The sequence below is a fragment of the Schistocerca nitens genome, chromosome 9 (genome assembly GCF_023898315.1).
Source record: "Schistocerca nitens isolate TAMUIC-IGC-003100 chromosome 9, iqSchNite1.1, whole genome shotgun sequence".
NCBI lineage: Eukaryota > Metazoa > Arthropoda > Insecta > Orthoptera > Acrididae > Schistocerca > Schistocerca nitens.
The window spans coordinates 245,226,204-245,238,835 of record NC_064622.1 but is presented as its reverse complement, the minus strand read 5'-3'; the positions used below and the strand labels follow the sequence as shown (position 1 = coordinate 245,238,835).

General features: G+C 40.0%; 1 protein-coding gene across 1 annotated transcript in view; it reads left to right on the top strand.

Annotated features, from left to right (window-relative positions):
• The window catches only part of LOC126203621 (SWI/SNF-related matrix-associated actin-dependent regulator of chromatin subfamily B member 1), a 148,386-nt gene that overhangs the window by 88,568 nt on the left and 47,186 nt on the right, over nucleotides 1-12,632 (top strand). The window contains exon 7 of the mRNA XM_049937991.1: nucleotides 9,557-9,747. Within this exon, the coding sequence (XP_049793948.1) occupies nucleotides 9,557-9,747 (191 nt within the window). The remainder of the gene's footprint in view (nucleotides 1-9,556; nucleotides 9,748-12,632) is intronic.

Genomic DNA, 12,632 nt, shown 5'->3' with positions numbered 1-12,632 from the left:
ACACACACACACACACACACACACAAAAAAAAAAATCACAATTATTATTAAGAATGAATGTAAGTTGTAAAATTTATTTGCATAATCATCTAATTATTAGTTGCCTGTTTAATGAACAACACCAGCTTACTGATGGAAAAGAAGTGTATAAATGAGTTGCTATGGTTCATGGTGGCTTAACCACTGCTAGTATCATTTCACCTGAGAAAACCAGCATTCCCATTGCCATAGGGGCCATGCCCGATAGCTTAGCAACAACAGCCACAGGTGGGTTTCTGTACCACAGGATCCCAAGCCTGATAAGGGTTTCTTTACACAGTTTCCCAAGCCTGATAGTAAAATTATTTAAGTGCCCTGTGTAAAATTAGAAGGTACTCTTGGGTTCCTTAGATTGTTTCCTCTAACCTATTTCAATTTTTGATATGCTACAATAATTTTCTGATGAATATCAAGAGGAATGGTGTATTGCTGGCCAGAATATCAGGAGGAATGGTGTATTGCCGGCCAGACGAATTTACTGATGGTGCTATAATAACTGCAATAATGTGGTGTTCTGGAACCCAGCACTTGTCACTTCTTGGTGCCCAATAAAATGAATTTGCTGGACCATGTGCGTGCATAAAGTTTATTAATGCATCCCATTGCTCTGTGGAGGTCTCAGATATTCCCAATACACCACACGTTTTCATAGATGGCATGCAACATATTGTCCTGGTTGGAGAGCAGACATTAATATGCCTCCTTCATTACTGTGACCCATTTTAGCTAGAAAAGATGAAAAATCATTTGAAACTCTGCTGACCTGAATTGTTGTTTCATCAGTAGGTAAAAAGTGATGATTTTCTCTAGTGCCTGCTACAGTTTGTCCAAGTTTAAACCTCTGTTCTTGTGACACAATATTTTTTCAATTTCATCTTTACTGATGAAAACAAATTTAATTACATTAATGTTTTCAGAGCAGAAGTGAAACAGATCTAGGGGAGTAAGAATTTGTCCATTAAGTGGCCGTTGCAAGTTTGCTCTTGCTGCTAACCGCTTTGTTGTACCTCCAATCCCATCACAAGATGATTTCCCTTGACCAGTAGCAAAAAAATTCCATTCGCCTGTCATTCCAAAATCACTCTTATGATAGCACAAACTTAGGAAATTCTTGAAATTTTTGTATTGAGCACTGGAGCCATCACTGAAATAATGAATATGGGATATTTGTGCAAACCGGGCTTTTATATATTTGATGAGCTCCTTGATAAAAACGTGAACTGCAATAGTGCCATGCCGCAAACAATCACTGATAATGCAAAAAACTTAAAGATTCTACTTTCTCAGTTTGACGAAAGTAGATAACAAATGGATGAATTGTTGCTTGACTATTGTACCAGTGGAAGCCTTGCACAGCACCCTGAATGATAAAAGAATAGTTTTCTGCAAAATCCATTAGGACAACAAGTTCTTCGTCTTTCAGATGACATTTAAGGCCTTTAAGATGCAAGCTTTGATGCTTGGCAATGTAATGATGGCATGACAGACTCCATATTTTATTTTTTACATCTTCAATAAATTCATCCACTACCATTTGCTTCGTGTCCAGTGTGGCCTGATCGGTATGTATCCATTGCTTAAACACTATAACTTCCTGTGGCTCATGATCTAGGAAATAGCTGGCAATTTCAGATGCTATAACTTCGGGCCCAGGACACCTTTCACAGCGATGTAGCATGCACTGTTTAGAGTTCAAACTGCAAACTGCCTTGCTGAGAATCGCCTTATAATTTTCACGTATACCAGTTCCGCTAAGCATAAGGTTAACATTTTGGTGAATTGCACAGACGCAAACTGCATGCATTCCAGCTGATCCTACTGTTACACACCATTTGGGTCTAAGTTCAGAAAACTTTGAGAACCCTATTTCTGGACCATTTATATTCTTATCTATAACATACATTTCCCGTAAATTGCAAAGTAACAATGTTTTCTGCATGTATGTCTTTCTATCTAAAAGTCTAACTGAAATACTATCTTTTTTTCCAGGGCACACCCTACTATACTCGTCATATTCAAAAAAATTTCGCCCTCTACTAGCAACTTCTGCTGGTAATTTCCTGCTTTGCCTATTTTTGGGAAGTGCCAGAATGCCCTTCTCTGCCTTAAGCTTCTGAGCATTCTTCACCATTCTTTCGGACACACCAAACTGAGCTGCTGTTTGTCTGACTGTCCAACTTACAGGTGCCAAGGTTAAAATTTGCATCTGTTGTTTATGAATTGCATTCTGCATCGTGGCTTTCAGTTCAGTCAGCAAATGTGCATAGTCGGCACAGTTTCCACATTCCTTAAATTTCACTAGCATCTTCAATTTGTCGGTTTACTCCCATTGCATTTACAGTTCTGTTTTTAGTCACATTTTGAGCCTTTTGAATTTTCTTCTTCACATATTGGGGCTTATCTCTGTAGCTTACTGTTCTCTTCAGGGGTGAAATACCGATAGACAATAAGCTACTATTTAATTCTTTTTTTTTGTTTAAAGTCCTCATCAGAATGTGATGATGAGGCTGATAAAGCTTCGTCCAAGTGTTTGTTTAAGGTAGTCCTGCAAGCCGTAAAATTTTTCTGACCTGGCTTTATGTTATTAACAAGCTGCTGCTTCAACATATCAGAAGCCTCATTAGCTGTTTCAGTATCAAGAGTGTGAATTCCTGCCTTAACATTATGATTCACCTTCCCTAAGGGATTGAAGCATTTTTTTTGTAGCCTCTCATATTGTGTCAATAACAGGGCTTCATGGTGTAGGCAAACTTGAGAGGTATTGTCCGTCTTTGCTTCAGAACGTCGGACCAACAACTCTTTTTCCTCATCACTAAAATCCGCAAACCATTTTAAAGCAGCTTTGTTGGCAAAGAAAGCGACATGACACTTCGTTCCACTATCTCCTTGCCCAATTGAGCAGGAAGGTATGCTGTTCCCTTCTGCATCCATCTCTAATCACTAACTAAATAATGTATTTGGCCTCTTAGTGCAAATTATAATCTGCTTAAATTTCAGACAAATTGCTACTGAATGAAATTATACACAATGTATAATACCAATGAAAAAATCTAATAAGAGATATATGCTATAAAAGACACAATCAAAACAATTTTTTTATAAATTAGATTACAAACTTTGATGGTCTTATGAATCACTTAACAAGCCACACTGTCAAGAGAACCCACTCACTATGCTGCAAACACACCACTGAAATACTGGTTGTTCAAACAAGGCTCACAATAATGACACAATCTGATTGTTAAACTAATTGTTGCCATTATATTTTCTATAAACAGTGAATCTTGTGAATTTTCTCTGTGAAACTAGTGGTTACGTATTTACCAAGGTAGTAGGCTACATTTAAGTGTGATTAAATACAAAATTAAAACTCTTAGATGTTTAACCAACCATTTTACATGTTTCCCTAATAACTTTAAGACAAAAATTCACAGGGTACAACACCTAGGTATTAAAATCTCTGCAGTATTGATTGGAAAATTTATTTACATCACTTGATGCATGATTCAAGCAAACCAATTCTTTTTTGGAAAAACGTTTTATACAATTGAATCCAAAAATTAGGTCTTCATTTTCCACTTGTAAATATTTACAATTTTGAGAAGTAACAAAAATATGAAGCTCTTATTCATTGAATTCTTTATGATCTCTCTCTCTCTCTCTCTCTCTCTCTCTCTCTCTCTCTCTTACAAATGAGAACAGTTTAATGCAGACGAACACCTACAATAAAAGCAGAAGGGCTATTTCTCATAGTTTTCAAGTTTTTCTGACAGTCTCATTGCCTATTTACCAGATCTTTTTATTTCAATTATTCAAGGCACTAATAAACCTTTATTAGGCATAATAAAAGGTTTCAGGTATAATTTGAGTGCCAGAAAAATGTGTTCATACTTCCAGTGCGCCTCTTTGATGATGCTACTTTTTAGGGCCTTATATGCTTGCATTGTGAAACCAAATCCACTTCTCTAGATAGTTTAGAATATGCTCTTTCTAATGACCATAGTTTAGAAGAGTTTGGAGAAAACACTTTTTTGAAAAATTTGACTAAAAATACCCATTTTTAGCACTTTTTGAAAAATCGTTAACTTCACCCTAGATTTGTGAAATAATGGAAAGCAATAGGAGAATGAAATTTTATATTCTAAGACCTTGTGTTGGTGAGTTATGGTGTGCAAAGTTTCATGTACATCCCACAATTACTTTTGGAGATACAAAAAACTAAAGTTCGCATTTTTTTTTAACAGCAATTTTTTTTGCCCAACTTTGCTTCAAATTATCTATATGAAAATTGCTCAGAAATCCTTTTCTTAATATTTTACTTTAAAGAGCTCTAAAATTGTATAGGATGGCCAAGTTTTGTTTCTTTCATGCAAATACTTAGAGATATCTCATCTCAAAGTTGCTGAAAATTCAAGGACGCACTATTGGAAGCTGTGCTATGGTTTCAAACAAGTGACTATATCTCTGCAAGGATTGAATTTCTGAAACTGAAACTTTACCAGTGTTCATTGAGAACCTGTGTGAATGTTCATACAAAATTTCATCAAAATCCATGATGTTCATGTGGGAACATTTCTCGATATTAGACCACTTGGCACGGAATGGAAAATGGAAAGTGTGGTGAAACCCATGTTACCAGAGCAAAGCCTTCATTACTCTCAGTATGTCTCAGGATGAAATAAATGCCTTCAGGTAATGGCACAGTTGTCAAAAGAATCAGTGAGATAGCCTCTTACGTGGAAGATTCTGTGGCAGTAGATATTGAAGCATTGCCAGTACTCTAAATTTTGTTCATTAGAAGTTTATTGCAAAGCACTGGAAGGCATCGTTTTCCAGAAGTTTGACTGCCAACAGAAATGTTGTTCTCTCTACAAGAAAGTGGAAGATATTTTCAAAGAAATAAATATTCCTTGAACAAATATACTTTCACATGCAATTGATGGAGCTGTATTCACAGTCAGTCAGTGTCACGGATTCTTACACAATTTAATATCTACTCACCATATAGAGGAGATGTGGAGTCACCGACAGACACAGCGAAAAGACTGCTAGCCATGTGGGATTTCAGCCAAGAGGCCTTCCTCTCATGTAGAAAACACACACACATTCACACAAACACAACTGATACACACATGACCCCTGTCTCTGACCACCAAGGCTGGACTAAGCATGGTGACAGTGGTTATGCATATGTGAGTTGTATGTGCATGAATGTGTGTGTTCTACATTAGAAGAAGGCGTTTCGACCAAAAGCTCACAAAGTTAGCAGTCTTCTTGTTGTGTCTGTCTCTGACTCACATATCCATTGTGAGTAGCAGTTTATTCTTTTCTTAATACTGTCATTATTCCGTCCTGGATTTTCATTGTTTCAGTTTAATATCTGCACTGCCTTAAGTATTTCATTCGAATGGGTAATCCATAGGTATGACCTTATAAAAATTAAGGTGGGAGATTGCATAAATTTGTGAACTATGTTAACAAGATAAAATTGCATTCTACATCTACATATATACTCCAGAAGCCACCATACAGTGTGTGGCAGAGGCTACCTTGTACCACTGCTAGTCATTTCCTTTCCTGTTAAATTCACAGGTAGTGTGAGGGAAGAAGACTGTGTATGTGCCTCCTTATGAGCTTCAATTTCTCTTATCTTTGTGTTCCTTATGTGAAAAGTACGTTGGCAGTAGTAGAATCATTCTGCAGTGAACTTAAAATGCTGGTTCTCTAAATTTTCTGAATAGTGTTCCTCGAAGAGAACTTCACCTTGCCTCCAGGGATTCTCATTTGAGTTCCTGAAGCACCTTTGTAATACTCATGTTGTTCGAACCTACTGGCAAATCTAGCAACCTGCCTCTGAATTGCTTGGGTGTCTTCCTTCAATCCAACCTGACATGGATCCCAAATATTGAGCAGCATTCAAGAATGCATTGCACTAGTGCCCTACATGTGGTCTCCTTTACAGATAAACCACACTTTCCTATAATTCTCCCAAGAAACCAGAGTTGGCCAATTTGCCTTTTCTACCACAATCCTCACATGCTCATCCTGTATTGTATCACTTTGAAACATTACTCTTAGCCATTTAATTGATGTGACTGTATCAAACATCACATTGCTAATGCTGTATATGAACATTATGGGTTTGTTTTTCTGCTCACCTGCCTTAACTGAAATTTTGTACGAGTCAGCTAGCATTCTCCTACAGTCACTCAACACCACCGCCTTCCTGCACACCACAGTATCATCAAGTTGTCTTCTCTGGGACTCGCATGACAATTCCCTTTTGCTGAAGAACACTTGCTGTTGAGGACACCTTACTGGATTCTGTTACTTTAGAAGTCTTCGAGTCACTCGCGTCTCTGGGAACCTGTTCCCTATTCTCAGACCTTCGTTGACAGTCTGCAGTAGGGCACCTTATGAAATGCTTTTAGGAAATCCAGGAACATGGAATCTAGCTTTTGCCCTTCATCTGTGATTCCCAGGATATTGTAAGAAAGGGGCAAGCAGAGTTTTGCATGAGCGATGTATTCTACAACTATCATGATTCGTGAACAGGAGCTTTTATATGTCAAGGAAATTTGTTATAGTCAAACTGAAAATATGTTCAAGAATTGTGCAGCAAATCGATACTAAGAATATTGGTCTGTAATTTTGTGGGTCCATTCTTTTACCCTTCTTATAAACAGGAGTCAACTACACTTGTTTCGGTTGCTTGGGACATTACATTGGGCAAGAGATTCACGATAAATGCAAGCTAAGTAAGGAGCCAATGCCATAGGGTACTCTTTGCAAAACTGAATTAGGATCCCATCCAGACCTGGTGATTAATTTGCTTTCAACTCTTCCAGTTGTTTCTGTATGCCAGGGATGTTTATTAGTATGCCCTCCATATGGATGCCTGGCTGATGGTCAAATGACATGTTTGTACGATTCTCCTGCATTAACAATTTCTTAAATGCCAAGTTTAAATTTTCTGATTTCCTTTTGCTCTCTTCTTGCGCCACACCAGACTGGTCAATGAGTGACTGGATAGAAGTATTAGGCCTGCTTAGCTATTTTACGTACGACCAGAATTTTCTCAGGTTCTTGGCAAGATCTTTTGCTAAGGTAGGACGGTGGTAGTTGTATGGTTTGCACATCTAGTAACATTTGCCCGTAGTCATTTGTGCATTCTCTTTTAAATCGAGTGTGCCTTAGCCTTTGCTTCCTCAGTATTTTCTGGGCTTCATTGTTAAACCATTGTGGGTCTTCTTATCCTTAATACTGTTACTCGACGCATATTTCTCTAGAGCATGATTCACAATCCATTTAAACTTTGCCCATAATTCCTCTATGTCCATCATACTGGAACTAAATGATGTCAATTCATTGTATGAGAGGAATAACTGCTTATCTTCTCTTTCTAGCAAAAATAATCTCCTACCTTTTGCAATGGGTTTATTAATTTTAGTAACTATTGTCACTATGATATAGTGATCACTAATCCCAACGTCTATTCTGACGTCATCGATGAGGTGATGCCTGTTTGTAGCTATAATGTCTCAAATACAGGGTGTTTATAAATGAATGTTGGGGTTTTAACACTTTATAATATTTATTATGTTGAACTTACTGTTATAAATGATATGTCCAATGAAAGAGAAACTCAAAACAGTTTTACCAAGAACCTTATAAATATTCAATGTGAGCACTGGCATAGCGAAGTACGCGATTAGTTGAACTTCACTGTACCCAAGCGCTGGATAGGCCGCAAGGGGACCAATGACCAGGCATGGCCTCAAAGTTCACCCAACCTAACACCAAGTGATTTTTTTCCTTTGGGGCTTCATCAAGGATCGTGTGTACATGCCTCCGCCACCAGCAGACCTCCCTGAATTAAGAAACCGGATTGAAGCAGCTGTTGCTACAATCACTGAAGACACACTTATCAACATTTGGGAAGAACTCTGCTATATACTTGATATGTGCCATGTGACAAATGGTGCTCACATTGAACATTTATAAGGTTCTTGGTAAAACTTTTTGAGTTGCTCTTTCATTTGACATATCATTTATAACTGTAAGTGTAATATAATAAATGTTGTAAAGTGTTAAAACCCCGATATTCATTTATAAACACCCTGTATTTCTATTACATGTGGACTGTCTTAACTAACTGCTTAACACAATTTTCAGAAAATGCTTTCAAAGTTGCAAGACTGTCTGTCTTTACCCTCTCACAGTGAATCCACAGATGTTCCAGTTTTTGCTTCAGATTTCTGCCAACTCTCAGTCCTGGGAATAATTTGAGTGTGAGAAATTTCCTAAAAGGGCGGTCAATTCTAGAACTTTGTTACGATTACTTTTGACAATTTGCTGATAAAATTTTGACAGTCCATGTGTCATTGCTGTGAACACAGTCTGTTGCTATCTGTATGTCGTCTGGCAAGTGTTAATCAGAGTACCTCAAGGTGCTGCATTTCTTTTCCACAAGCTTTGCAAGAAAATAATGAGGAAGTCAAAGATCTTTTGCTATACACTCAGATGAGGCAGCTAGCAAGGGGAAAGTGTATGTGACATTTCTACAAATTTTATGGCACAGGAACACAAAATGAGTTTTATTAAGGCTATAGATATGGTGTCTTCACTCATTGTCACACTGTACCTTTATATCATTAACTAGAATGTATAGGATCTTTTTCACTTTCCAAATTTTCAAGACATTATACACAAAGACAGGACACACCTGCAAATACAGACGTAGATGATTCACCTCAAAACTGCCAAACTGCTGTGGTCACTATTCTGAGGTAGCAAGGGGGTTGCTGGGTTGAAACGGTTTGAGAATCACTTTCTGAGCACAGTGCTCTGCCTAGTGTTTCATTTTCTGCTGTGGTAGCTCCTCAGAGGCATTGGAGTTTGTTGATTCCATCTCAGATGTTTGCCTCTTTAAAAATGAGAACTTTGTAAAGTAGCTGAATTGGTCAGTCATAGCTGTGCAGCTTTCATTGTGTCATGTGATTAACTGAACATTGTTGATGCTTTCGAATTTAGAGTGTTACGGGTCCTGGAGCTTGTTTAGTCAGTGAGTTAACACTGTTTGCTTTATTTAAAATGAAGGCACACCTTTTTGGAAAAGGTTTGTCATTTCCACCAATTTCTATACCATTTCAGCACAATCTAGTTTAGTAGCAGTTAAAAGTCTCGAAGAATAACATTTCATGGTTACCCCATGTCAGTGCCCAATCTGCTACTGCTGATTCACCTGTATGGCTGAAGTGGTATCGTGTGTTCATGAAGCTGGGTGTTTACGCTTTTTTTCATTTTGCTGCTCTTGCAGGAGATTTTGTATGAATGTAGAACTTCGTACTACTAAAAATCATGTTAATAATAGAATAATTCTTCACATTGGTCTAAACATCAGCAGTGTGTTTGCTATGACAGATTTTTTTTTTTTTAAAAAAAAGAATTATTATGTATTTTGTTGATTTACGTAGTTACTATGGAAAATTTGTTGAATGCTTGATATGTGTTTCAGCTGAACATCCATGTTGGCAATACCTCTTTAGTGGATCAAGTTGAATGGGACATGAGCGAAAAAGAAAATAATCCTGAAACATTTGCAATGAAACTTTGTGCAGAACTTGGTCTGGGTGGAGAGTTTGTGACAGCTATTGCATACAGTATCCGTGGACAACTAAGCTGGCATCAACGTACTTATGCCTTTAGGTACTGATTTTCACTTTACTTACAGAATTAGTAACAGTTAAAAGGAACTGTGTATAAAAGCCACATTATCTTACAGTAATCATTCCTGATATCCTCTTTACTAGATACAAATATGAAATATACTGAAGGTAAAATCTTACAGAATATTAGGCCATGTAATTTTCCTCTTCAAGTTCTACTTGATTTGTGTTTCGACCCCTCTGCTGGAATCTTCGTCAGGATCTTGTGGTGTTCAATGTCAGCTGAACGCTGTCGAAGACCAATACCACATTCACTTAATACAGTGAGTTTTCACGCGAGCGATTATGCTGAAGGAGTGGGGTTATTGGCTAAAATCTTTCCCGCTGCCTTTGATGGGCCATTGTCATAGGATAGAAAGGGAGTAATCCTGTACTCAAGCTGAATGTGGGTATTGGGTAAAATTCCTAAGGCTACTATGGGTGGGCCATCGTCTTTGGATAGAAGTGAAACAGGCAAAGCGAAAGAGGAAGAATTTATTGTCGTGCCACAGAGCTGGTCTCCTGGTCGTTGTTTGTACTTCTCACCCACTGTGGTTGCATATTCATTTCATTGATGGTGGGAAACCTCAAAGACGGAAGTGTATAGCTGTCTTCTCTATCGAAGTTACATACATTTTTTTGAGATTGTAATTGCTTCTTGGACATTTTCTTCTATAAATATCAGTTTACTTGGCCAGAACACATACACTCCTGGAAATGGAAAAAAGAACACATTGACACCGGTGTGTCAGACCCACCATACTTGCTCCGGACACTGCGCGAGGGCTGTACAAGCAATGATCACACGCACGGCACAGCGGACACACCAGGAACCGCGGTGTTGGCCGTCGAATGCCGCTAGCTGCGCAGCATTTGTGCACCGCCGCCGTCAGTGTCAGCCAGTTTGCCGTGGCATACGGAGCTCCATCGCAGTCTTTAACACCGGTAGCATGCCGCGACAGCGTGGACGTGAACCGTATGTGCAGTTGACGGACTTTGAGCGAGGGCGTATAGTGGGCATGCGGGAGGCCGGGTGGACGTACCGCCGAATTGCTCAACACGTGGGGTGTGAGGTCTCCACAGTACATCGATGTTGTCGCCAGTGGTCGGCGGAAGGTGCACGTGCCCGTCGACCTGGGACCGGACCGCAGCGACGCACGGATGCACGCCAAGACCGTAGGATCCTACGCAGTGCCGTAGGGGACCGCACCGCCACTTCCCAGCAAATTAGGGACACTGTTGCTCCTGGGGTATCGGCGAGGACCATTCGCAACCGTCTCCATGAAGCTGGGCTACGGTCCCGCACACCGTTAGGCCGTCTTCCGCTCACGCCCCAACATCGTGCAGCCCGCCTCCAGTGGTGTCGCGACAGGCGTGAATGGAGGGACGAATGGAGACGTGTCGTCTTCAGCGATGAGAGTCGCTTCTGCCTTGGTGCCAATGATGGTCGTATGCGTGTTTGGCGCCGTGCAGGTGAGCGCCACAATCAGGACTGCATACGACCGAGGCACACAGGGCCAACACCCAGCACCATGGTGTGGGGAGCGATCTCCTACACTGGCCGTACACCACTGGTGATCGTCGAGGGGACACTGAATAGTGCACGGTACATCCAAACCGTCATCGAACCCATCGTTCTACCATTCCTAGACCGGCAAGGGAACTTGCTGTTCCAACAGGACAATGCACGTCCGCTTGTATCCCGTGCCACCCAACGTGCTCTAGAAGGTGTAAGTCAACTACCCTGGCCAGCAAGATCTCCGGATCTGTCCCCCATTGAGCATGTTTGGGACTGGATGAAGCGTCGTCTCACGCGGTCTGCACGTCCAGCACGAACGCTGGTCCAACTGAGGCGCCAGGTGGAAATGGCATGGCAAGCCATTCCACAGGACTACATCCAGCATCTCTACGATCGTCTCCATGGGAGAATAGCAGCCTGCATTGCTGCGAAAGGTGGATATACACTGTACTAGTGCCGACATTGTGCATGCTCTGTTGCCTGTGTCTATGTGCCTGTGGTTCTGTCAGTGTGATCATGTGATGCATCTGACCCCAGGAATGTGTCAATAAAGTTTCCCCTTCCTGGGACAATGAATTCACGGTGTTCTTATTTCAATTTCCAGGAGTGTACATTGGTGAAATCAGTGTCTTGGTTGCAGTTCTCCTGGTGTTCTGTTACTGCAAATTTCACATTTTGTTTTAACTGTGTGTGGTGTTTGTGTTCTGAAATATGTTCTTTTACAGTCCCTCCTGTTTTGCCTATATACACACTGTCACAGCCACATGTCATTTCATAGACTTCCACTGTGAAGAGGGAATCAGGTGTACATGTCTTGCACCAGAAAAAATCCTGTATTTTGTTCTGACCGAAAAATGTTGTCTGTATAACATTTTTTTTCCTTAGAATACTGTGGATGTGGTCATGAACTCTGGAAACAGACAGTACCATAACTGAGTGAGAAGACCGTTTCATGCCCTTCCTGTTAAACTTGTGTTGAAAAGCACTGCAAATAGACAAAACCATTTTAGTTGGCTGGCTTTCAGTCTTCTTTAAGAAATCTAACTTTGACTGATTATGTGTTGGTAGGCTTTCTATATACTCTTTATGCCCTATAGTCAAGGCAGTTGTAAGAAGATTCCTCAGAGCTCGCAGTGCTTTTGCCAGCTTTCAGCAGTGAATTGATAACTGCTACAGTTGAAAACAGCTGCCTTCTGTGGAGCTGTGACAACACTTGAGATCAACAAACCCAGTCACCCTGGTCATCCCACAGTTGTTGCCTTCAAACCACCCATTGAACAAATGTCTGTCTAATTGTCCAACACCTGCAACAAAGACAAACACTTCCTTCCTATATTACAGACCCCACTCATTTTCTAGATGAACTG